The sequence below is a fragment of the Elephantulus edwardii genome, unplaced genomic scaffold (genome assembly GCF_000299155.1).
Source record: "Elephantulus edwardii isolate Elephantulus edwardi_28Jun2011 unplaced genomic scaffold, EleEdw1.0 scaffold00004, whole genome shotgun sequence".
Taxonomy (NCBI): Eukaryota; Metazoa; Chordata; class Mammalia; order Macroscelidea; family Macroscelididae; genus Elephantulus; species Elephantulus edwardii.
This window is the reverse complement of record NW_006399754.1, coordinates 38211144-38236062: the sequence shown is the minus strand read 5'-3', so window position 1 is coordinate 38236062 and position 24919 is coordinate 38211144. Positions and strand designations below refer to the sequence as shown.

The window sequence follows — 24919 nt, the reverse complement described above, 5'->3', positions numbered from 1 at the left end:
TTCATCTCCCAAACAGTATTTTTAAAGAATAAATGTGCTAATTATTGGGTAATGTGTGAAAGTATGAATAAGAAATTAGGTTATATAGTGATTATATTATTTTACACTGATGACAATTAAAAACTGTTTCTTATTTTAATACACATCACTATGCTAACTGCCTGACCCCAAACCACTTCCATCAAGGGGATTCTGCCTTTCAGGGACCCTGTGGACAGCAAACTGTCCCATGGGGCATCTAAGGGTGTTAATGCCACGGAAACAGAAGGTCAACTTTCTCCCTTTGCAGTGGCTGGTGAACTTGAACCACCTAGCCCGGGGTCAGCAGTTACATTCTTTTGTCACTGCTTTTGCAACTACCTTCAGGGATTTTCAAAGAATACTCCCGCAGAGAGTGAGACTCCCGGTCGGCAGTCTGCCCACTCGAGGGGTCGTGCTTCAAACCCACAAGCTGCTCCGTGGAGAGGGAAGGCCAGTCTCCTGTCCAGTGGTTCTTCGCCTCTGAAAACCTGTGGTTTGTGAACTACGAGCCAGTTCTGACTTGACGGTACAAAAGAACAACACACACTACACTGTGTGTTACAAGTCTGGCTGATAACTGAAAGGTCAGCAGTTTGAACCTACAGAAAGATCCACGGGAGATAGTGGGTAGCCTTCTCCTATTAATACTTAGTCCGGAGCCTGAGGTGCTGGACAGCAGTGGGGTTTCTGAGTTATGAAGAGTAAGGTGCATAGACATGGGTATTTCTTGTGGTTGAGACGGGAGAAATGAATGACAATTGAGAAGGAAAAGGCATTTTCATGTCTTCTATAGTATTCTAACTGTTCTTCTCACCCCCAGACAATGAGAGATTTCTCAGCAGTGAAGAAGGGAAAGAGATTTTAAAATCTTATCTTACAAGTCATTCAGAACGCCTCTGCCACCTCCCCACTTTCCAAGGTCCAGTAGGAGGAGAGAGTGCGCACTGAGCAGACTCTAAGGAGAAGGTGTGAATTACTCTCAGGCAGGGCATGTCCCCTTCCTGAGGACACACATGTCAGCAGAACGCACATGGACAGCTGCCAAGTGTCTGGACAGTTTTGTCACCACTCCCAACTGTTATACATGGATGCATAAAATTTCCTCAAGCTGAAGGAGCCTCTCTGGGAACTGGATCCCATGTAAGGACCCTTTGAAATGAAATACTTTGAAGACAAATAGTTTCCAGAAGGATGCCAGTGGAACTCTGAGTTCTCCTCCCACTCCTCCCTGGGAGACATGGTTTAGGAGAGATCTCGGGCTGGGGTCCAAAGGCTTCTCCTGTGTCTCCCTCAGCGCCACACACTTTTCTCACTCCCTTTTCTTTGTAGACAATTAGACAAACTGCTTTAATGTGCACAGAGTTCCATTCATCTTGGGATTGTAGGAAGTATGGAGAAAAGTGCACAGGGAACAAACAGGGGAGAGAGGCTTAGCCCTTGTCCTCGGGGACTCACGTGGCATTCTTGGCATGGAAAGCAGCAGGGGTTTCCTCCAACATTCACAGTGAATACTCATCAGAACTCTGTGCCTCTACATTCTGTGTGAAAAGCTGTTCAATTCTTTGTGCATAGGACTGAAGTGGAAAATGCTATGTAGAGAGGTGAAAATAGGTAAACATTGTTTAATATATACAAACATAAGCAAACTAATTAAAATATACTTCCTCTCCAAACCCACAGCTACAGCTGTCAAGCCGTCGATGAGATACGGGGAGCCCCGCAGATGGGCAGGATGCCCACGGGGTAGAACAAGCTGCTGCCACTGTCTCCTGTGGACACTCGACAGGGCTGAAATGCTGACCACCTGGAAGCATCTTCGCATCTTAAGAATATAAAGTGCTATTCAAACAAGCAAGCAAAGCTGACTCAGTCAGTCTGCAGTCAGACCGACTCGGAGCTGACCCATCTGGGCTTCTGAGGTGCTGAATGGCATGGGTGGGGCACTGCCCATCTTTGTCTGGGAGTCCAACCATCACAGAGGTGTGGCCTCTGAGTTAGAGCTGGCAGCACAGCTCGCTGCAATCACGCCACCAGAGGTCCCTGCAAACACTACAAGCATCACTAGTTTCCATGTCCTAAGGTATGAGTTTTCATGAACACCTTACCAGAAGTATTACAAAAAAAAGAGAAAACCCACTAAAAACGAAATGCAGTAAGTGATCAGATTAAAGGAAGGATCCTGGTTCTGACAGCCAACCAGAGAGAAATCATCACGTAATGGAGAAATAGTTAGTTACTTAAATACCTAGTTAACTAAAGCCAAAGCCGACATATCAATAAAAGGTAACAGGATGGTGGTCCCCAGGATGTTAGGGAATCATTAATAGATATGTGTAAACAAAAGCATAAAAAATTATCTCCTACAATGTATCCTACTGTTAGGTGCCATCCGATCGGTTCTCATTCATAAAAACCCGAAAAGCCCTGTCCAAATGCCATCAAGTTCGAACCGACCTGCAGGAGCCTCTCTAGCGAGCGTCTGAGGCTGCACCTCACACAGGAAACGACCCTGCTTCCCCCTTGTTGCTGCGGGTAGATCTGACCCACTGGTGGATATGGGCCAGCAGTACAACTCTTTCTAGCACCACATCAGGAACAGAACGGAACCCTGGCTACACCTGCCCAATCCTCACAACCACCGCCATGCTGGAACACATCCCTGCAGCAAATGGAGCAGCCCGGCTCAAGAACATCTTCCTCTCCTGAGGACACCCTGCTTCTATCAAATATGACGTCCTGTGGACACGAATCCTCCCAAGGAACACACCCAGAAAGCCTGGTAACCGTCCCTACCTCCAAGGAGATTCTGGCTGCATTTCTTCCAACAGAGACTGTTTGTTTGGGCAGACCATGGTCCACTCAGTATTCTTTGCAAGCACCATATTTCAAAGGCATCACTTCTTTGGTCTTCCTGATTTTTTGTTCCACTGTCATATGCATATGAGGTGGTTTATATGTTTACAATGAAGAAAACTTGACTTTTTCCAAGGAGATCCATGAAACACACAGCACATGCTTCTATACTGAGTCGGAAAGGGTTTGCCTTTCTCGTTGAGAAAACACCTGCTATTAGAAAGGCCCAGAAGAGAGCCAGATCAGATAATTTTATTAAAGAAAAAAATTTACAAAATAGTTCAGATCTTAAGATCTATTTTGGTAGAACAGGAAAAACTAAAATAAACTTTTATAAAGTTTGAAAACCGTGTCTTTTAAAATGAAAACAAAATAAAACAAAACAAAAAAACCCACAAAAACACCCCAAACAAAACCCCTCCAAGCTGCAGCATTGTAAAACTGAATTTCTGTCCCATTTAACATGTAGTTTCAAGACTGAAGAGTAGCTGTAATTCAGAGTGTATGCCCTCGATATTAAAGGTTTGGTAGAAGAGAGCTTATAAAACACAACATGAATGTAACAAATGCCATAATGGTCCACGATCAAGAAAATAGAACTGATTGGTCCTCTCTGAACCATTGTGCTCTACAGTGCTCCTTTCCTGGGTGCCAGACAGTGCTACTATTCTGGCTAAGTTGAACCCTGTCCTGCTGCCCAGTGCCCCACTGTCCGGCTTGCCACCACCCAGCACCCCACTGCCCAGGGCCCCACTGCCCGGCTCGCCACCACCCAGGGCCCCACTGCCCGGCGCCCACACTACTGCTCCATTCCCAGATGCCCAGCGCCCTGCTGCCCCATTCCCTGCTGTCCAGGTTCTCCACACTCAACCGCCTGGCTGCCTGGTGCCCCACTGTCCCACATAATTTTGCCCAGCTGCTCCAGGCCCAGCTGCCAGTTGCCCACTACCCCATGGCCTGTTGCCCATCTGTTCCAGGCCCAGCTGTGTGGTGTCCTGCTTCCCCACACCCTACTGCTTGGCTGCTCCACGCCTGGCTGCCCAGCACCCCACTGCCCCATGCCCAGGGCCCGCTGCCTAGCACCCAACTGGCTGCCCTACAGTCGCATACCTGGTACCCCACTGCCCCATGCCTGGTGCCCCGCTGCTTGGCTGCCCCACAACTCACTCTCCACACCCTTTTGCCTACTACTGCCTGGTGTCCCATGCCCTTTCACCCAATGCCGGCACCTACCGCCCTGCTGCACCATGCCCGGTTGCCAGGCACCCACTGACCGGCTGCTCCACACCGGATGTCCGAGCCCCAGTGCCCCACAGGCATCACATTATCACGGAAGGGTTTTTGAGCCACAATTCACAAATCTAAGGTCAGGGTACTGGTCATCCTTCAAATAACACAATCTAAGTCAGAGCCTAAAGTAGGAATATGGAGGAAAGACGCTGCTAGGAGGGAGTGCTCTCCACCACATGGGCCAGCTTCGCACCCAGACAGGTTTTATGAAGCTACCGTGTTAGTAGAGCTTCTAAACAAAGCAGTCACCAACAAGCTAGACACGCAAAAGATGCCAAACAGTTCACGAGAGCTCCGTTTCCAGCCCTGCTCTGACTCAGCTGCTGGCCACAGACCATTAGAAAACGTTCCTGGTCATCCAGAAAGGAAGGGAGCAGCGAACCACAGCAGCTGCCGCAGCCTCTGTCAGCCTGGCTGCTTCACGCTCACACAGCACGTTCGGCCCTCATGGCCGTGCAGAATTCTGAGGTGCCACCATCACCATCCAAAGGGGCTCCCCGTCTGAAATCTCAGTGCCAGGGCCACTCTATGCTCACTGGCAGGGGGATCACGATGCAGTGAACTACAGGAAAGACTGCAGACACGTCTATGAATACCACACTGTGGACAGACGCACGTCCTCGAAGCAGGGGCTCCGGCGAGGCTGTTTGTAGGGGACGGTACAGCTCAGCAAATGTACCTCTCTGGTGTTCTGAGTTCAGAGGCTCAGAGGCAGAAAGATAAGCGATCTCTTCCTGAGGGATTTCCAGCCTCTGAAAGTCCACAGCGGGTCTGCTCCAACCGGTTCAGACTTGATAAGGCTCTTGAGTGCTGAGAGGGTCCCAGTGATCAACTTTCTGCACCTCGTGCAGGCAGCTCTGGGGCATGTTCCGCTGGTCTTAGAAGACCTGCTCCCTTTTGGGGTCTGGCGAAAGCTTGCTCTTTGTTCTGCGCATATCAACCTGAACAGAGTACAGCGCCTGGAGCCCATCAGAGCAGTGGGCTACACGCAAGGCTGGTAACGAGAGAAGTGCCATTTCAAATCAAACAGTGGCTCTTCCGAGGAAATCAGGCAGTCTGCTCTGTGAAGCTGTCGCCGAGCCTGTACGGGGGCAGCTCCCCTGTGCAGGCTACCTCCACAGCCACGGGGAGCTGGGATCAACTCTGCAAGGGTGCCAACACTGGAAATGTGAACCGTGACACCCTTATCCTGGACACATGCGGCGGGTGCTTACTGAGTACATCTTCACGAATTCATGATCAACCAAGAACTGTTAGACCAAGCCAGCTCGGTCTGGTGTGGACTGAAGGCTGCATCGGTACAGAATATGTATTTAGTCTGACAGACATGCTGTGTGGCTGGATGACTCCTGGCGACCCTCTGAAAAACAGTTCTGAGCCCTGTTCTCTCTTCTGCCACCCTCATGTTCTGACACACTGCAGCCTGCTGCTACAGTTGCTGTGTCAATCACCCTGGGGGGTCTTTCTCTCTGACAGACACAGGATGTATTCTATTTGGTATATTGTTGTGGCTGGTGTCTAACTGAGTCAGAACCCAAACACAGCAAGCCCTCCAGTGAGCTCTCAGAGGCTGTAAATTACATGAGAGGAGATTATTCATCTTTCCCGCAAGGCGCTCTGGTGGTTATGAGCAAAATGCCTTTAACCTGGCAGCACAAGTCCTTCCCGCTGGGCCACGTGCTGCTTAGGTGCCGCTGAGCCAACTCCGACTCCTGGCAACTCGATGAAAATGAGTCTCAACCTTGCCTGTCCTGTGCCATACAGGTAGGTACACGGTACAGGATACAGCTGGTCTGAAACACAGTTCTTGTCCCACCTTAAAAACTATGTTATAACACTCATTTTCACCTACAAAAATACGAAAAATTAAAAATAATTTTGCATTCCTGTGTATAATAATGGTCTAGAAAAAACATGAAATGTCCCCTAGTTACACTCTGAGAGGGTAAGGATGTTATGAAAAGAAAAACATTCTTTTAATGTTAGAAAATGTCAAATTGTGTGCTTATGTTCTTATATACAAGGACTATATTTTCTATTAAAAGTTAGTTGAGTCTAAATAGTTCTCCTTTGGTCATCAATTCATGAAGATGTGGTCAGTACACTCCCAGGCCACGTGATGAGGGTGAGGGCGGCACAGCAGCGGGCAGGGTGGACGGCCACCGCTCACAGACGAAGATGGCTGCGAAGTGTCCACTGGCAGCCCTGCTGAAATACCACCGCCCTGGAGGTGAGCCCAGATGCCACTGGCCTGGGGGCCGCCTGCAGAGTCTTAAAAGTTGTCAACCTACACTTTAAAGTCTTCATAAATGAAAAGAAACCTATAAAATTCATTACCCACCATATCTCCATCACTGACTAAATGGAACACATCAAGAAGAGAGGAAATCCTAGATGTGATTCCTAATGTAGAGCAAACTGCAGGGTGACAATGTATGCTGTCAGGTGTCACTAGGTCAACGAGGACTCACTGCGACCCCATCAACGACAGATGAGAGTCGGGCCTCACCACTACCATTCCCACCACCTCCACCACGATCAAGCCAAGAAAATGGAGAGTGGAGCTCCTGCAAGAATATCCAGCTAAAAAACATACCCAGGTAACGGTACTTTACAGCTCACAGCAAATTAGAGCGAACCCCTGCTGCCCGGCTAGTGCCACGCCACCCACTGAGGGGCACGGAAGGAAGCCTATGCAGGAGTCGATGCCTCCTCTTCCTCCCTCGGAAGCTGATCCATTCAAAACGGTCACCCTTTTGGTCAGCAGCGCCATACATAAGGCTCTAGCACACCAGGGCTCCTGAACGCGCATGTGTGCACTTCAGATTCCAAGGACAAGGAGGTACTAGCAACTAGCAACGGACTAAGCAGAAAAGCAGTAGAATCTGGTAAAATGTAAGATATGTGCTCACAGAATACTCCTGGGTCGTTACTGTGCTGATCGTTAAACGTTATTGTTGAGTATGACCCACAGCAACCCTCAGAACAACAGATCGGAACCTCGTCCTGTCCTGCGCCATCCTCACTCTAGAGCCCACTGTAGCAGTCAGAGTCAATCCGCCTGATGCAGGGTCTCTGCTTCACCGACCCTCCACCTTTTCTAGCATCATGTAGCCGCTCCTAACACTATGCCTGAAGTATGTGAGGTGAAGCCTCATCATTCTTGCCTCAAACGAGCCCTTCGGCTGCACCCGCTCCAAGACAGATTTGTTCGTTCTATTGCCAGTCTTTGGGATGTGCAGTGCTCTGCTCCAAAACCACAGCTCAAAGGCATCAATTCTTCCGTCATCCTTATTCATTGTCCAGCTCTCAGATGCACAGCAAGTGATCGGAAAGACCATAGCCTGAATTAGACACACTTTAGTTCTGAAACCTACATCTTTACTCCTCAATCCCCTGAATGCAGACTTTCCCAGTGCAATGTGTCTCCTTATTTTCTGACTGCTGGCACCAAGGGTGTGAACTGCGGAATCCAAGTAAGATGAAGTTGTTGACTGTTTCAATCTCCTCTCCATCCATCATGATGTTGCTATCAGTCCAGTGATTAGAATCTTTCTTTCCTTGACACTGAGATGCAATCTATACCAAAGGCTGCACTCCTTGATCTTCTGTGACAAGTTCTTCAAGTCCTCCTCACTTTCCGCCAGCAAGGTTGTGTCATCTGCATAACGCAGGTTACTGATGATGTCCAATCCTGCTGCCACATTCATCTTCATAGAGTCACCGAGGCTTATTTGAAAGAGTGTGTGTTTGAATGTATATAGTTCTATGTAGTTTATTTCATGTATTTATGATGGTTACACAGAACTATATATATTCAAATGCACACACTTTTTCAAATAAGCTATGTTTAAAACCAACTGGAAACGGTACTACTGACATGTCACATCAGGTTCTGGCTCTAACTCTGCACCAGCCGCACAGGAGAAAGCTCACAACTGGACACTAAGCAACTTTTTTCTTTCCAGTTTTCTTCCAGTCTAGAATTATTTATTTTATCTGTAAATTATTTAAAACTACAGAGAAATAACTGAGGAAATGGAAGAAAGAAAAGTGCACACAGCAATGTACTTGTCATAGGACAGGAGGTAAGCTGCGCTGTCAGAGAAAGAGGTCCCATCGAAGGAGAAGTCACTCCATGGAGGCAGCTCCCAACTCTCAAGAGGCCAGCGGATGCTAAGATCTTCTTCTGCAGGCCCAGAGCTTCCTCTGGTTCACTGCTGAGCTCTAAGCCATTCCTCATTGGTTCACAAGCTAGGATGAACCTTTCAGCCTCTCAGCAACATGCCAGCCTCCACGGGCAGACAGGCAGTGGCTGGGCACAGCGCAGGGTGGGGGGCACTGGCCAGGAACTGAATGCAGGTTTCCAATAATGAAGGTGGGAAGCGTGGCACTGAGGTAGGCCTGTCCACGTTCAGCACTAAGAATGTGGACTACATTCATTGTTACTCTTCCACAACGCTGTAGCGCTCCTGAGCTGCAGAACTTAAACAATACAGACATACAACGGTACTGCCGGGTGAGGCAGGCAGCAGAGGAATGGGGGAGAGGAGGCAGGGATACGGACAGCACGGTGGAAGGGCTCTTAGCAAAGACGCTCCTGTGTCAGGAAGGCCCACCTTGTCCGCTGCCAGCAGCTACAGCACATCAAGGATGAACCTCCGCGGGGCAACCTTGCTGGCGCCGTCTTGGTTGGAATTTACTGGAGTAATAAGAAGGCAGATAGGAGACAGGAACACCCCTCTCTTCTGTGTGGCTCAGATGTCACCGTTTTCCAGTGAGGCTGGAGCTCTACCTCAGCAACCAGTTCCAATTTCTTCATCATTTAGGTTGACTATGCACTGATGAATCTGCGCTGCAATCCTGAAGGCACATGGTTCAAATCCACCAGCTGCTCTGCAGGAGAAGGTTGGACAATCTCCTCCTGTGCAGTTCACTGTCTCTGAAAACCCACTGGAGGGTCAACTATCAGTCAGGTTGGTTCTGACTTGAGGGTAAACAACAACAACAACACAGACTAATGAATACACAATGTAACGCTATCTAATGCAAGAGACTCATGCAGTGCATTTCATAATAGAAAAGCAATTAGCATGAAATCAGTTGGATGCAGTAACTTTTCAAGGTATCAAAACAAAACAACACAGGCCTTGTTGCCTACTTACTTTTGGAAACTAGTGAATGTGGTGTCAAAAAGGGCGTAAATTTAAAATCTTTGCAGCCACTTTCTGCCTAGGAGTTGGGTTTCATTGGTATAGGAACTGCATAAGCTTACAGTTTAAAAAAAAAACAACCCACAAAACCCCACAACAACAAAAGACTGCATGCAGATGCTAACAGTGAATTTTAATTATACGGTCTTGAAATGCTTGATTAAGCTTTCACACAGGGATGCTATTAATTATTGAACAGATAACAATATTTGAGTCTGACCTTCTGTTGCAAACTGTCTGTGGGCATTCTTGTCAAAATTCTAAACCAAAAATTCCTAGTTATTTCCTAACTGTATCTTTGTTCCATTTCATTAAAAAATGTCTTCATTTTATGGTACCGTTTTCTCTACATGTTCTAATTATTTTAACTCTTTCCTCTAAGTCTGCAGTCTGCTGTTTAATCCAGGAATGACAGTATTTGATTCTAGTCAATTTAAAATGCCAGGCCAGCGTTTTTCTTGGTCTACATTTACGTTCAATGCAGCTGGACAAGTGACGGCTTCACTGTGTCCGTGGAGTCACAGCCAGTGCTGTCAGGCCTTGGGAGACACCTCAAAGTGAAGATGCAGGGGTCACTGAACCATCAGCCATCGAATCCAACGTAACATGAGTCTCTCATGAGAAACACATGATACTCCCATAGAATTTGGGAAGAAAAAACACCTAGTTGACCCAGTTTTCTTATACTTACACCTTTCTAGCAAAATAGGGAGCTCTGGCCGTGCAGCCCATAGGGAGCTGTACTGGCCACTGACCCAAGGCAAGGCCTCCCTGGTGGTTCAAGTTCATCAGTGGCTCCTCGGCAGAAAGGTGGGGGAAATCCTCCCGATCCGCTTACAGGCTCTGTGCAGGTCAGCAGGAGTCAGCAGCACCCCAAAGGCAATGCATGGATTTCGGGTTGAGAGGTACTAAAATGCACTGAAAACTAAGCACAACTAGTAAGGGGTAGAGAAAGTATTCTAATCAAGTATCTATTCACTACCTTGTATTTAAAAATGCAGATTCTTCAGTAGCCTGCGGTCACACTGTCTGAGCCCCTCAATCTTAGGCTTTCAACATTCAGAGGGGGAAAGCAGAGACCACCCCATCAAACTGCATCAAGTTGGAGGAAAAAAGAAAACTTTAAACGTTCAAAGGCCAAATCATTTGAAAACAGAGGAGCGCTCTTCAGCAGTGGCTGTACCCCCCATGCTGCTGTCAGAAACCCGGCTGCGGCCTTGATTACATCGGTTAAGTCACCAAAGCCTTTGTTTATTTATGTATATGAAATATTTGGAAAAGGAAAAAGTCAAACGTAAACCACCAGATGATTCACGTAGTAACTACCTATAAGATCACAGCTGAAAGACGTGGGGTCTCACTAGCTCTTTATGTTATGGACACATTTGTAATTTTTTTTTTGTTTATCTCTTTATTGTTTCTCCTTTTAACATTTGTGAATTTTTAACAAGATTAAAAAATTCTTTAGTAAACATTCATTTGGTTTATGAGTGCATCCAATCTGAAAGTGCTTTTAACATTTAAGTTTCTCATTTTAGAAAACATTTCCTCCCGACAAGTAAGGCGCCGAGAGCGCTAAGTGCTCTCTGCAAGTTCTCCTTATGGAAACGTTAGGAATCCGAGGGCATAACATCACGCGGTTTGTCCTGACCTACCTCTAATGGCAAAGGATCTGGAAACAATTAGAAACTAGGAAGGTATCTCCAACAGTTCACTTGAGAACAAAATCTGCTATCCATCAAGGAGCACAAAAGGCTCAGAATAGTGTAATGGAAAAATAATGTCCACACAGAGGGATATGGACTGCTACCCTCACATCTTACAGTAAAGCAAAACCAACACAGAGCCGGGAAGCAGATGCCATCAGGCCCTGGTGATTTAAAGACCCTGTAAGACAATGGAATGTGTGGACACATGTCAGTGGATCCTGTCAAGCATGGTACATACCTATCAACTACGTCCCTTCAGTTCACCTGAAATCAAAGTGCCCCCGTAGGGAACTCCGTGGGGTCACGAGCGATCGGACCTGACTGAAGAGCAGTGGGTTTCATTCTTCAAAGCTCCTACTGAGAGCGGCTCCTCACTTTGGACATGTTACTGACATAAAGACTCTTCATTGTTCATTTATTTTTTTTTCTCTACCATAGGGTGTACACAGAAAAGGAAATTACCAAAATATAGTAAAAAATGGTTTTATTTTGGGGGAATAAGGAAATAGGAAATTTCAGAAAAAGGAAAAATAATTGTTACTTCCCCTCCCTCAGATCATAAGCTCTACACAGAAAATCAAATCCAGAATGCAGTGAAAATTATTTTGATAGCTGAGTGATTAAAAAGACACCATTTTCACAAAGAATAGTTTCATTTTAAAATAACATACAATCTTTTGAACATAGGAGCCCTTCTAAAACTTGAAATATGCCTTCCTCCAAGACAGAAAATTCCCCCGGCGGCAGGAGGGCAGGGACTTGATGGCATGTCCCTTGGAGTTTAAAAGTCTGCCCATACGAACTGAATTATCGCTGACATGCACCTTCAGACATCTGCAATGCGATCTCAAGTAAATCTAGACCATATTTGGGGCACAAACCATTGAAAATCCTCAAGTGTATTTAGGAGCTCAAGGAAGAAGGAAGGAAAAGGTGATAGCCTTCATAGTGGGGAGAGACTCACATGCAATTTCTAAAATGAAAAACTGAAAAAACCTAAGTGTCGAATGTGCTGAACAAATGAAAATCAAGCAGCAGCAAGAAACGCTGTGGCCTCCTTTCTCTGCCAAGGGCTCACTACAGATTCATCCATGGCTTTTTAAAATTGGCATAAGAAAAACAAAATGCAAACAAATAAGCAAAAAGAAAATTTGTCTTCGTACAGGGAACCATCCTGGCTACACGGGAGATGCGGGTTAGACAACCTCTTTGCTTTCGTGTTGTGAGGATCCATGCACCATGGTCACGGGGTAGATGCCCTGCTCTGAGGAGTGCTAACACAGCTCACTGTAAAAACGTGGACTTGTCAGTGGGCGTGCAGAGCTTAAGGGCTCAGCTGCAAACAGGAAGATTGGCAGTTTGAACCCACCAGTATCTCCTCAGGACGAAGACGAGGCAGTTTGCTCTGTAAAGCTTCACATTCTTGGAGAACGACCCAACAAAAGTGGGTCTGGGGCTTAGCAAGAACTCTCAGAAGGGAGGGCCTTAAGTGACGCACAAAGTACACCATTTGGAAATCTGCCGCTTTAAGGATTCTTGATGCCTGTCTTGGGTCTTGGCACAAAGACAGCCCCAGCTCCCCAGGGGCCCTGCATCCTGGAAGAGGTGCATTAAGGCGGCAGGGAAGACTCGCCCCGCCCCTGAGAGCTGACCAGGCCCCGTGCAAAGCAGCATTAGGAGACTCCTTTGCTGCTGCCCTCTGCTCTGCTAATGGGCATAAAAGGGGCCGAATCACCTGGAGCCCAAACAGCAGCAGGACATGGTGGATCGTTCATTCAGTACTGTGGGTCCTACGTCCAAAGTGTGGTGAGACCCTGGAACAGCTCATGACTCAGAGAACGTAGGTCTTCAAAGGGAAACTGTGGCCTCTCCAGCCCTGCCCTCCTCAGTCTGACTTAAGGAGGACTGTCCATTTTGTTTCTTTAAACACATTTTATAGAACATGATGTTTCCGTTTAACAGAAAATAACAAAACCATTGAAGTTCTTTTTTTCTTAAATAAACATTTCAAAGTCACTTAAATGAGGTACATTAATCAATTACCTCTTTGAAATATTTAAACATACTGAATTATTTAAAAATGCGACTTAAAAATCAAACCGAGAGGCATATTTATAACGCTGCTTCTCTGGAGCGTTGCAGGAAAGTGCACTGCTAGGAGGGCTTAAATTTCTCACTCTTCCTCTCAATCAATATCTGAGGCCAAGTTTCATCTCCAGGGCTCTTAATGGCAGGAATTCCTGGAGCCAGTAAATGAGTAATGTTAGAACTATGATTACATGATGAGCCCATCGAAGACACGAGCCCCTAATGCTTCACTCCTGGCCATTTCTCTGAGCTGCAGTGGAATCTGGACTGAGGAAGAAGTCGGAGGTTCTTTTTATCCTTCACATCATTTTTCTTTAACGTGCACCGTGATGAGCCGACAGGGTGCATAGTTCAACTCAGAATGCTTCTTGAACTCGGGACTTCATTGCTAAGAGGAAAGGCTCAGAGACTGCAGACAGACTCTCACAGAGATGCAATTTTTAACATCTTCCTTATTCATATCGTTCTTGGCTAAAAAGGAGCCCGAGGCCATGGTCATCTTGTGGATGTATTCCAGAAGTCAGCGCAGGCTGGGAACCAGTGGGTAAGTTAACCTCGTTGGTTTGCTTGCTTTGAGCAGATCCGCTGAATTGCTCGTTCTTTGCTGGGGACTCAGCAGTGGGTTCAGGCAGGCCTCAGGAGAGCAGCTGCACAGCACAGCCCAATGTTGTTTTTTCTTTTTATTGAGGAAATCTGGGCTCTGTTTACTAAGACTTACTAGAGTCTTCCCTGTGCTCCTTTTCCAGCCTATCATTACAGTTATTTACTATTTCTTTGATCATCAGGGTCACTGAGACCTCTGACAGAAACCGTGACAAGAAAAAGGAACCGCCCTCCATTTTGGTTATCAAGAAAACCGTAATCCCGCGGCTGCTTAGGGTCTGGCAATCATCAAGGAGGAAGAGTAGTACCCAAAAAGATTTTTACAATTCACACTGACATCTAAAAACCACCCACAAAAGGGGGGTGGGCAACAAGGTGGCAGATGATGGTGAGAATGAAATCAGCCTATTACTTTCCTATGCGCTAATCTAAGAACAAACCGAGCCATTCCAAACACAACGCTCTGCTGGGCCATGTTCAAGAGTGGGGTGTCAGGAGGGCATCGAGGCCTGCCTAGGAAAAGGCCTCCGTGTAGAGATGGAAGGATGCGGGACCTCTCGGAGGAGCGGGAAGGGAGGGATGGAGAGCGAAGAGAACGGAAGTTAGGACTTATGTGGAAACATCGTTTTCATGTGAAAGTATCTCAACAGAAATGGCTTTCTGCATGTATGGGCTACAAGATGGAAATAGTAACAGTATACACATATACACACATATTCTCTACATGAGAAAGCTCCCCCAGGGGAGAGTTGAGGGCGGGCTCATACCTGAGAGCAGAGCAGCATGACAAGCTCCACAACGGACGTGCTGGACTTCATGCACACCAGGCCTGCAGAGAACAAACAGGGCACACAGTGAGGCCGCAGCTCAGGGCACCTGCTCCCGGATCCCTCGGGGCAGGACCTGCGGGAAACCCCACAAAACTGGGCAGCGATGTCTGCTTCTTCAATTCTGATATTCAAGATGTGACCAGCAGGAAAACTGACAACATGTTTAGACCATTTGTTAAAACCAATTCTATTTAAACAAAGGAAAGGTGAGGGTTAGCCCTGGTGGCACAGGCGCGGAGCACTCAGCTGGCAAGTGCAAGGTGGGCATTTGAAACCGCCAGCTATGACCATCTGCCCCTCAGTGCGACCTGGGACTCCCTGGGGCAGGTCTCCGTCCCACAGCGCCACGTTGTGACTTGGAGTCAGCTGGATGGCTGTGGGGCTGAGCTTGGAGAATGCTGACAAAACTATGGCTTTGGTTTTGTTTCTACATTTTCATGGTATCTGCTGGAACTAAGAACAATCTGTGAAGATCTGCTCATGTTTTCTTCTATCAGGCAAAACAAGTGATTTCAAAAAGCTCCTTCCCCCATACTGTCAGGTCTAAGTCATTTTGAAAGACAATTCAGAGAGTGAATTCCATATGCAATTTTGTTGTTCTTAGGGGATCAAGTTCACTGATTTGCAACAATTCTATGAACAACAGATCTGAAACTGGCCTATCCTGTGCCGTCCTCACAAGGCTCTTTATCCCTTCTCTCTGACCCGCACCTTTCCAAGTACTACAGAGAGCTCTCCTTAATCACAGCTCTCTGGTTTAGCCTGTGCACGTCCTGCAGGGGTGAGGGGAGGAGCAGGAGAGGAAGTGCACTGAGGACTTCCTCTGCAAAGGCCTCATGTGGTGTGATATGGAGAATCACCCCGATTCTATAGGCAGGAAACAGTCCCGTCACACACACAGTGTAAACAGGAATCATTCCCAACTGACAGATGGGTTCTTTCTAACAGTTTATACAGTAAGAAAAACTAAGTACCCAAAGCACTGTGGTCAACAGATGCTGACTCACGGTGACCCTGAGGCGGACGGTGACTGAGGAGGATGGTGGCTCTGAGGGCACAGTGACCTGGAGGGGGACAGTGGCCCTGAGGGGGGTACAGTCACCCTGAGAGGGATGGTTACCTGGAGGACCCAGAGGGGACAGTGACCCTGAGGGGGACAGAAATCCTGAGGTGGACGGTGACCCTAGGACAGTGACCCTGAGGAGGATACTGACCCTGAGGGGACAGTGACCATGAGGGGGATGGTAACCCTGAGGGTGACGGTGACCCTGGGGGGACAGAGACCCGGAGGGGAACGGTGACTCTGAAGGGGACAGCGACTTGGAGGGGGATGGTGACCCGGAGGGGGACGGTGGCCCTGATGACAGAGAAGCCCTGCCCCAGTGTGTGTCCTCAGCCACTTCCCCCTGCTGACCAATGCTGGGTTAGAAGCACCAGCCTTTTGGTTAGACGATAACAGTTTAACCACAGTACCAGCAGAGTCCTGCAATAAGAAAGCAGAGCGTGATTATTCATTTCCTTTAGAGTGTTAACGCAGAGGAATAGGAATCAGTAGCTGGTAATAAGACCTCTAGATGAAAACATACTATTAAGATGTAAGCTAACTTTAAAAAAATAAAAGTTTCTCCTTGATTTTTAAATGAAAATAACTCAACAAATAGGTCTATTTTCTTCTTCTCCAAGTACACACGTAATCAGCTGTATGCACAGAAACGCCATGACCTTACATTAGTTGTTGCTAAGTGCTAAGTGGACAGGAAACCAGTTGTTTTGTTTTCTTCTTACAGTGATTTCGCTAACTGATCCCAGACGTTGGCATGGATACTTACTGAGGGTTGAGGATAAATACCCTTTTGTGCCACTTTGCTAACAACCCTCTCCTTGTTGCACGGAGAGCACAATTGTAAAAGGGTACTAGGATTCCATCTCATTAGCTCTGTGGGTAGACAGCTAACTAATGGAATAAGAGGTGGACGTCAACAGTTCATTTAGGAGACACTGTGGTAATTGATCAGCGCCTCCTGGCTCACAGCTACACAGCCAGAAAGATTAATGCGACCCTTGTCACCTGTTGGCGACTAAACTGTTAGAGGTCTGAAAAAAGGAAAACCCAAACCCAAGTTAAAGGCCGAAAGGACTAGGCAGCAAAAAGAGAATTCATGCTCATGTTTCATATTGCTTTATACTTTAGGCTGTGAGGCTTTGATCTAAAGAACGAGTCATTAGAGGCTGTGTATCAGCATTTCTTAGTATGTCACAACTTGTAGGAACATGATGCAATTGCACTCACTCCTGATGGATATTTACATTGATAACTTTTACATACAGTATCACTTGATCGTAAGAAAATATCAAAAAAGCACGCTATGTTTCAAAGCAAGTGGCACTCATGTGGCAAGTTATGTTGTTGGGGACCCCCGAGGTGAGTGTGACTCACAAGTGTCCCACGAAAACCAGATGAGAACTGTCCCCAGTCCTTTCCCATACCCACCATGGCCACCATGCCCACGCCCACTGATGTCCAGGCCACCCTTCTACGGGTCTTCCTCTAGTTCTCTGATGTTCATTCCCAAGTGGAAAGGCAGCAAAACGCAGCCAGTGAACAGCATCATCAAGTTTTGAAACAAGCTAGTGTTGAGTTCAACATCACAAATCACTCACCCCTACCCAAGTCTGACCAGGTATTTTTTAACAAAATGAAATGGTTGATCACACTTAAAAGGAAGGAAGGGAAAAGGCCAAGTAGCTGAGATAAAGTCATCACAGAAAGAAGTAAAGAAAGGAGGCCCACCAGGCTCTCCAAGGACAGTTTCCCTCCGTTAGAACAGGAATCAGTAGCACACACACCGCTGCACACACAATGAAAAGGGTAAGTGCTAAGGGTTCAGGAGAGATACCAAAAATTACAATCAGGGTCTGGTAACACCCTTCCTTGCACATTTCCTAAAGAAAGCAGAGTCTAGATCTGAAACTATCTATAAGAACTATGACTTTGTCTAATATTAACCACAAGCTTCGAAACAGAATCTAGTGATGCTAGAACCAAGCCAGAGTCTGCGCCTGTCTCAGCCTCACAGTTCATACATCTGTCTCAAGCAGGTTGAGTTTTCTGTTTCTGTGACTCAGGAGAAGGCCATAATCAGATTAACTCACTCAGTGTTTCCTCAAAGGAGCCAGTGCTCAGGGCCTTAAAGAGGCCACAGATAGAGGATACTGTCGGAAACTTAGCAAGTGCTGTGTATTGTATTTTAAATCCAAGTTTATGTAGCCTTCATGTAGAGTTTTAGAATTTATTAAAAGAAATACACACACAAACACAAACACCACAGCACTTAATGTGACAGGCGTCGTGGGGGCTGTACCTGAGGGTGCCTTGCAAGGACAGAACAGGCTGAGGCCTGTGGAAGCTCCAAGGCTGTCCTCTGAACAGAAGACAACAACCTTCTCTCAAGAAGGGCTGCTGGGTCCAGCCTCTGTTCTTGTGATTAGTGACTGAATTACATCTGAGTCTCTAACAACCCTCTAAAACTTTTCATTATTATCTCATCTGAAAGACAGAAATGAAGACATTGAGAAATGGACTCAAAAGGCTTCTGTCACTAAGTGAGAGTAGGGCCCGCCGGATCATTTCAAGTTGACTTGAGGTGAAGACAAGTTGCCTTCAGGAGGCGGGTGGTGAGGGCTTGATCGCTGCTGCTGAGTAAGGGACGGCTGAGAGCAACACCGGCATCAGAGCTGATCCCTGCTCCATCCCCATGGTCCGCAGGATCTCTGATGTGCTCACGTCCACTGCCACGGGCACCATACCAACCAGCCTTGTTGGAGGTCTTCCTCTCTTTATCTGACCTTTTACCCTTCCCAGCATGATGTCCTTTTCCAAGGACTGGTCCCTCCTGACAAAGTATGTGAGATGAAGTCCCACCATCCTTGCCCCCGGGAAGTTCCTTTGATGCACTTCCCCAACTCAGACCTGCGTGCTGCTTTGGTGAGCAATGGGATGTTCCACACTCGTTTCAACACCACAATTCAAAGGCATCAATTCTCCTTACTCATGGGCCATTTTCAGATGTACTGGAAGTGAATGGGAAAGACCCCATGGTTTGGATCAAGTATCCCTTGGTCTTTAAGCTGACATCGTGGCTTTCTAGCATTGTGGAGAGGTCCTTAACAGCAGGTTTTCCGTGCAATAGAGCTTTTGATTTCTCTACTGCTTTACTCTGGGTGCCGACTGTAGGTCCAAGTAAAAGGAAATTGCTGACAACTTCAATCTTATCTTCATTTATCATGATATTGAATATTGGTCCAATGGGAAGGACTCTTTCTACTTCAATTTTGAGCTATAATCCATATTGAAAGGTGTAGTCTTTGACCTTCTGCAGCTACAAGACCCTTTCACATTCTTCAAGGGAGGTATATCATCTGCATAATGCATGTTACTGATGAGACTTCCTCTGATCTTGATGCCACATTCCTCTTCATATAAAGGCTAATTTTTTAAGATGATCTGCTCTGCATACAGATTGACTACATATGGGGCAAAGATACAGTTCTGATGCACATCTTTCCTGATTTTTGAAGCGTGAAGATGGCTAAGTCCAAGTTAGATGATTCTTGAAGAAGGTGGAAGCTCATCAGATATGAGGCCAAAGGCACTCAATGAAGTCAAAGTCCTGGAACCACATGGAACAAAGATAGGAGGGAAAGGACCTCTGGAGCTCGAGGAAGGGATGACCAGAGCAGAAGGCATGTACGAAAGGGAGACTGAGGGACCAGGGAAACTCAAAGGTAGACACAGACTGTAAGTAAGGGGACTACGGACAACGGTGGAAGTCAGGATGTGGCTATGAAGGGGGGGAGTGCTATTGGAAACCAGTGATTCCTGTGTTCTCAAGGAAACAGCAGCCGCTCAACAGAGTGCTGTTTGTGATGATGAAAGAGAAGTGGGCACAGGTAGAGGTGACGGATGCACAAGGGCCTGGAGAGAGTCCATACCACACTTCAGAGTGGTGAACATCGACAACATGGCACTTTTATCCTGTATTTCCCCACAATTAAAAACGAGACAGGAAGCAATGCAGCAGTCCACACGGAGCTCGTCCTGCGAGGAGCTAATCCCACGAGGAGCTCATCAGCAGATACCCCAGTCGGCAGTCTGCACTGCTGTCGCTGTGGTCCTTGCTAAACATATTCTGACCAGAGAGGCCAATCTAAACCTGTATACCCCTGAGGGCACCTGCATAAAGGGACATCAAGATTGGAGGAAAGAAACACTCGAGGATTTACTAGGAGGGAAGCATGTACAAGCCACGCCATGGTGAAGAAAGCTGTCCAAATAAAACTCTAGGAACCAAGTCCATGAGAGCTTCCCATCCTCCAAGTAGCTAAGCTACAAGTCCCAGAGAAGATGAACTAAATGAAGTCATCTGAGCTGGCCGAGATCTAGGCAAAATGGAAAAGTGGACAGAGCTGATCACAGCACACACAAACAAACCAAAAAACACCAGCTGCAAAACGGTAACTGTCCTTGGGCCACGCATGCTGAGAGGCCACGCTGACAGCACCAGCTCTCAGAACCCATCGCTCACAGTCACAGCCAACAGCTGCAAAAAAGAATGAAGAGGGTTGTCACTAGAAACAGTTGGTATAAAATGGGTGAGGCTGCAAAAGCCCGACTTGGAGATAAAGATGTGTGTGAGGCCCAAGGATACACCTCGGACACCCCGTGGCTTCAGTTCCCCAACAGGGAGATCAAAACTAGGTTCGTACTAGACCCCTGCCTAGTGTGCACAGAATCGTGATGCAAACGTCTGCATCTTCACGCGAATGCCCAAAGGTGCCACAGAGACAGCTCAGCACCTGGAAAACTGGTGCCTGTAGTTTGTAAAAATGCAATGCCTGTGAAGCTCAATAAAGTGCAACACAGCAAGATGCACTTGTGCATAAAACAGAGCAGTGAGAAGTGGAAGGCCAGTGAAGAGGTCAGGCTCTCTGTGAGACCCGGCTGAGTCAGGTCCAAGCCAGGCCTCCACCCTCAGGAAAGCGGGGCGAGGGAGGCCCTCAAACACTGAGCAGTCTCCCCTCCAGCATGAGGTCCTCATGGTGGGGAGAGAGGGAACCAGACAAAACTTCCCGGAAAATGTGCTCCCCTTCAGCCAGGATTCCCTTCAAAGGAGAAGGACTGATACTGACGCCAAGCCAGTGTCCTGAGTATAAGTGAGGAGATCTAGAAGCCATCATTGCCGTGGCTGAAGGGGAAAAATAGAGGCTCTTCAGGAAAAAGAAAGAGGGCTTCTTTTCTGGTGAACAGGCGTCCAGCTGTTTGCTGCTTGGTGGTGTCAACTCAGCAGTGCCTCAGAGTGACCTGAGCTGCAGACCTGAGCACGGGCCTGCCCTGGGCCACCCTCACCATCTCTGAGTTACTGCTGCAGGGACAGTGCCCATCCACCTTCTTGCCAGTCTTCCTCTCCTGTGTTCATCCTCCACCTTTCCGAGCAGGACGTCCTTCCCCAAGGACTGGCTCCTCCTAGCAGGTGCCCAATATATGTGAGGTGAAGCTTCATCATCCTTGCGTCCAAGGGCCACTGTGGTTGTATCCCCCCCCCCAATACATACTTGTTTATTCCTTTGGAAGCCCATGGGATACTCAGTACTCTTTTCCAACACCAAAACTCAGAAGCACTGCTTCTCCTTCTGTCACCCTTATTTTCACTGTCTAACTTTCAAATGCACAAAAAGCAACTAAGAAGACCTATGACCTGGGTCAGGTGCACCTTAATATTTAAAATGACATCCTTACTCTTTAGTGCTATGGAGGGGTTCCCAATAGCAGATTTTTTCCACTGTGGTATGTCTTTTGATTTCTGGTGCCAAGGGTATTGACTGTAGATCCAAATTAAGATAAATTCAGTCTTCATCATAACATTTTCTATCAGCCTATATGGTGAAGATTGAAAATTTTTTTTTGTGAAGATGTGATTCAGATTAAAGATTGCCATTTTTGATCTTCTGCAGTGTTTCAAGTCCACCTCACGTTCACGAACCAAGGATGTCATCTGCATAACTCAGGTTGTTAATGATCCTTCTCTGCCCCTGATGCCATAGTCTTCTTCATAAAGTACAGCTTCACTTATGATTTGTTCAGTATACAGACTGAATTAATATGGAGAAAAGACACAGTCCTGACACATACTCCTCTTGTTCTGGTCCTACAACAGCCTCTTGGTCTAGGTAGAGGTTTCCAGGAGTACAGTCTTGTGTTCTGTGATTTCCGTTCTTCTCAAATAGTAAGTTTAAAAAGGAGTGACGAGGGATGGCGTGAAGCAAGGAACCTGGGAGAGGAGGCAGCACAGGAGCAGAGGCTGCTCTGCCTGAGAGAAGCAGTGAGACAGGATGCAGTGGATGAACTGAGGGATGCTGGGCCCATCGGACCAAGAGCAAAGACGAACGCAGAGTGTGTGAGGAATGCAGGCAGAAGTGTGTGAGGAACACAAAAGGGGGGCACTGCTCAGGCAGTACACCATCACAACAGTGCATGTGCCCCTATTAACACGCAGCGCCCACTCAGCATGCATGCAATTGTAATAAAACACGTTACCTGGAATGTCACTGCTGGGCATGCAGATAATAGGAGCAAATGGTTGGAAAGGAAAACCGAAATTGAGGGGCAAAGAGCCCACCATGCTGACTGTCACAGCACCCAACAGAGGAGCTGTCAAAGGCAAAAGTCAAGTCAGTTGCATTTGGGAAGATAAGACTCCAACCTGAACTAAAGCAGCGAGGAGGCAGAGAAATATTGGAAAGGTGTTCATTTTAGAGTGAGGCCTCATGTTTGAGACACAGTGAATGGAAGGTGAAGGGGAGCGCAGGGACCAAAGTGTGATCACTTCTTATGCTCTACTTTGCCTGTATTTATTTTCCATCAAACAGATACTAAGAAATATCAACTCACTATTGGACTAACAGTCAGTTGTGGGCTGTTTGGTCTGGTGTGAAGACTGATTTGCTATTATAGTTACAAACTAAACTGTCACTTTGTTCTGTTTGGGGAGAACACTGTTCTAATTGGTACAGCTCTTGTCTGTCAGTTTGCTGTACTGAGATAACGTGAGGTTGCTGTGATACTGAAAGCTGTGCCACTGGTGTGTCAGATGCCAGAAGGGTTACCTATGGAGGACAGGTTTTAGTAAAGCTCCTAGATTAAGACAGACTAGGAAGTAGGATTGGCATCCACTTCCTAAATAACAGACCTTTAAAACCCCTATGAGCACTAGAGGAATGCAGTCAGCTATCCAGTAGCATAGTGAAAGAAAGACTCCACACTGGAAGTCAGTTAAAATGAAGATAAACAATGACAAATGTCCTTTAATAATTGGAACATGGAATGTATGCCGCTTGAATGTCGGGAGATAAGAAATTGTAAAAAATGAAATGGAATGAATGAACAAACTAGGCATTAGCGAGATGAGATGGATCAGCTTTGGCCACTTTATTTTTGTTTTGTTTTTAAATGTTTCTTTTTATTACACCATTTATAGGATATTATAATTCTTTTGGAAAAAAAGATAATTGTGTTTTAGGTTTTTTCCCTTCTCAAGTGTTTAGCATGCACTGTCAGTTCTGCTATAAGCCCATTTTGAAAGCAAATATTTGTTCCGATGTAAATGACCTAGGAGGGAACAATTTGAGCATAACATGAATTTCACATTTGCTTGTGCACAATTATCTGTGAGCAAAGCAAGTGAACACAGTAACTACTGAACCAAGCTGGGCAAACAATCACACAAACACCTCCAATATTTACATATACGTCCATGTACACCTAGAGTTACAACTTACCCTCCAATTTCAGATAACCCTCCTTCTATGTTGCACATATGGTATATCCCTCCTTTTGTAATTTTTAAAAATTATACTAGATTATGGTATAACCCTTCTGATACTCATTTTAGCAAGTAAATGTCAGTGGTTTTTAGGTAAAATAGCATCATTTTAAAATAAATTTTTATTTTATACTGATTTGCTTAATAAGTTTGTATACATGGTTTTTCAAACTATTTTCATTCACACTGTGTTTCATACAATTATCCCAATTCATTATGTTTCATAAAAGTAAATAACACTGCATTATGCTCACTACTACCCTGTCTTTCCAGATCCCCACAGGATCTGGCCCATTTCCTTTACCCAGCCCTCCCTCCACCCACCAAACTGTGTAACCCTATGACTCCCCCGCCTTCTCACTCCTCTGTTAATACCCTCCTCCTCCCCTTTGAGTCTCACACGTTTAACCAGATAGTGTTCCATTTCTACAACAATGATCCTATATAGTAATTGTCCTTACGGAACTGAGTTAGTTCCCCTAGCATAATGCTCTCTAGTCCCTCCCAGGCTGTGTAGTCATTTTCAAACTCACTGCTCCTGAGTGCTGTGTGATATTCTACCATATGAATGTATCATGATTTCTCAATTGTGGTTGGACATTTGGGCTGTTACCAAGCTCTTGTGACGGTGAATAATGCTGCTATGAACATTGGTGTACAATTTCCGCTTGTGTCTCAACTCTAATTTTCTCAAGGTATATTTCAAGCAGTGGAATAGCTGGGTCATATGGAATTCCTATGTGCAGCTTTTTGACGAACTGCCAAACTGCTTTCCATAGTGGTTGTACTATTTAACAAACCCACCAACAATGTATGAGCGTGCCTATCTATGCATTTTGGCCACTTTGAATCAGATAATCATACGGTATACTATGCTGTGAATGAAAACCAGAAGAATGGTGTTGCATTCATAGCTCAAAAGTCAATTTTAAGTTCTATCCTGAAATACATTGTGATGAGTGACAGGATTATTATTTATACACATACAAGGAAGACTTAGTAACATGACAGTTATTCAAATACATGCTCCTACGTCTAGAGCCAAACAGGAATTGAGAATTTTTAGCAAATCTTGCAGTCCAAAATTGACAAAACAAGCAATCAAGATCTGTTAATGATAACTGGTGAATGGAATGCAAAAGCACTGAAGAAGGAATAGTTGGAAAATGTGCACCTGATGATAAAAATGAGGCTGGAAACAGAGTGATTTAATTTTGTATTTTCAATTATTTATTCACTGCAAATACTTTTCTATTAAGAGACAGAAATGACAACTTAACATATACTTCTCACTGTCCAACTGTCCAATTCATAGCACCTAACTGCAAAGACTATAGACTTGGACCAAGAGGCAGTCGTCAAAACAGAGCAAGAAGCCACTACCTGGTTCAAAATCAAGATGGGGGTCTGTCAGGGATGTATTTTGTCTCCAT

General features: G+C 46.1%; 1 protein-coding gene across 1 annotated transcript in view; it reads right to left on the bottom strand.

Moving 5' to 3' along the window:
* The window catches only part of NBEA (neurobeachin), a 924058-nt gene that overhangs the window by 471278 nt on the left and 427861 nt on the right, over positions 1–24919 (bottom strand). The window contains exon 38 of the mRNA XM_006879639.1: positions 14545–14606. Coding sequence (XP_006879701.1) covers positions 14545–14606 — 62 coding nt within the window. The remainder of the gene's footprint in view (positions 1–14544; positions 14607–24919) is intronic.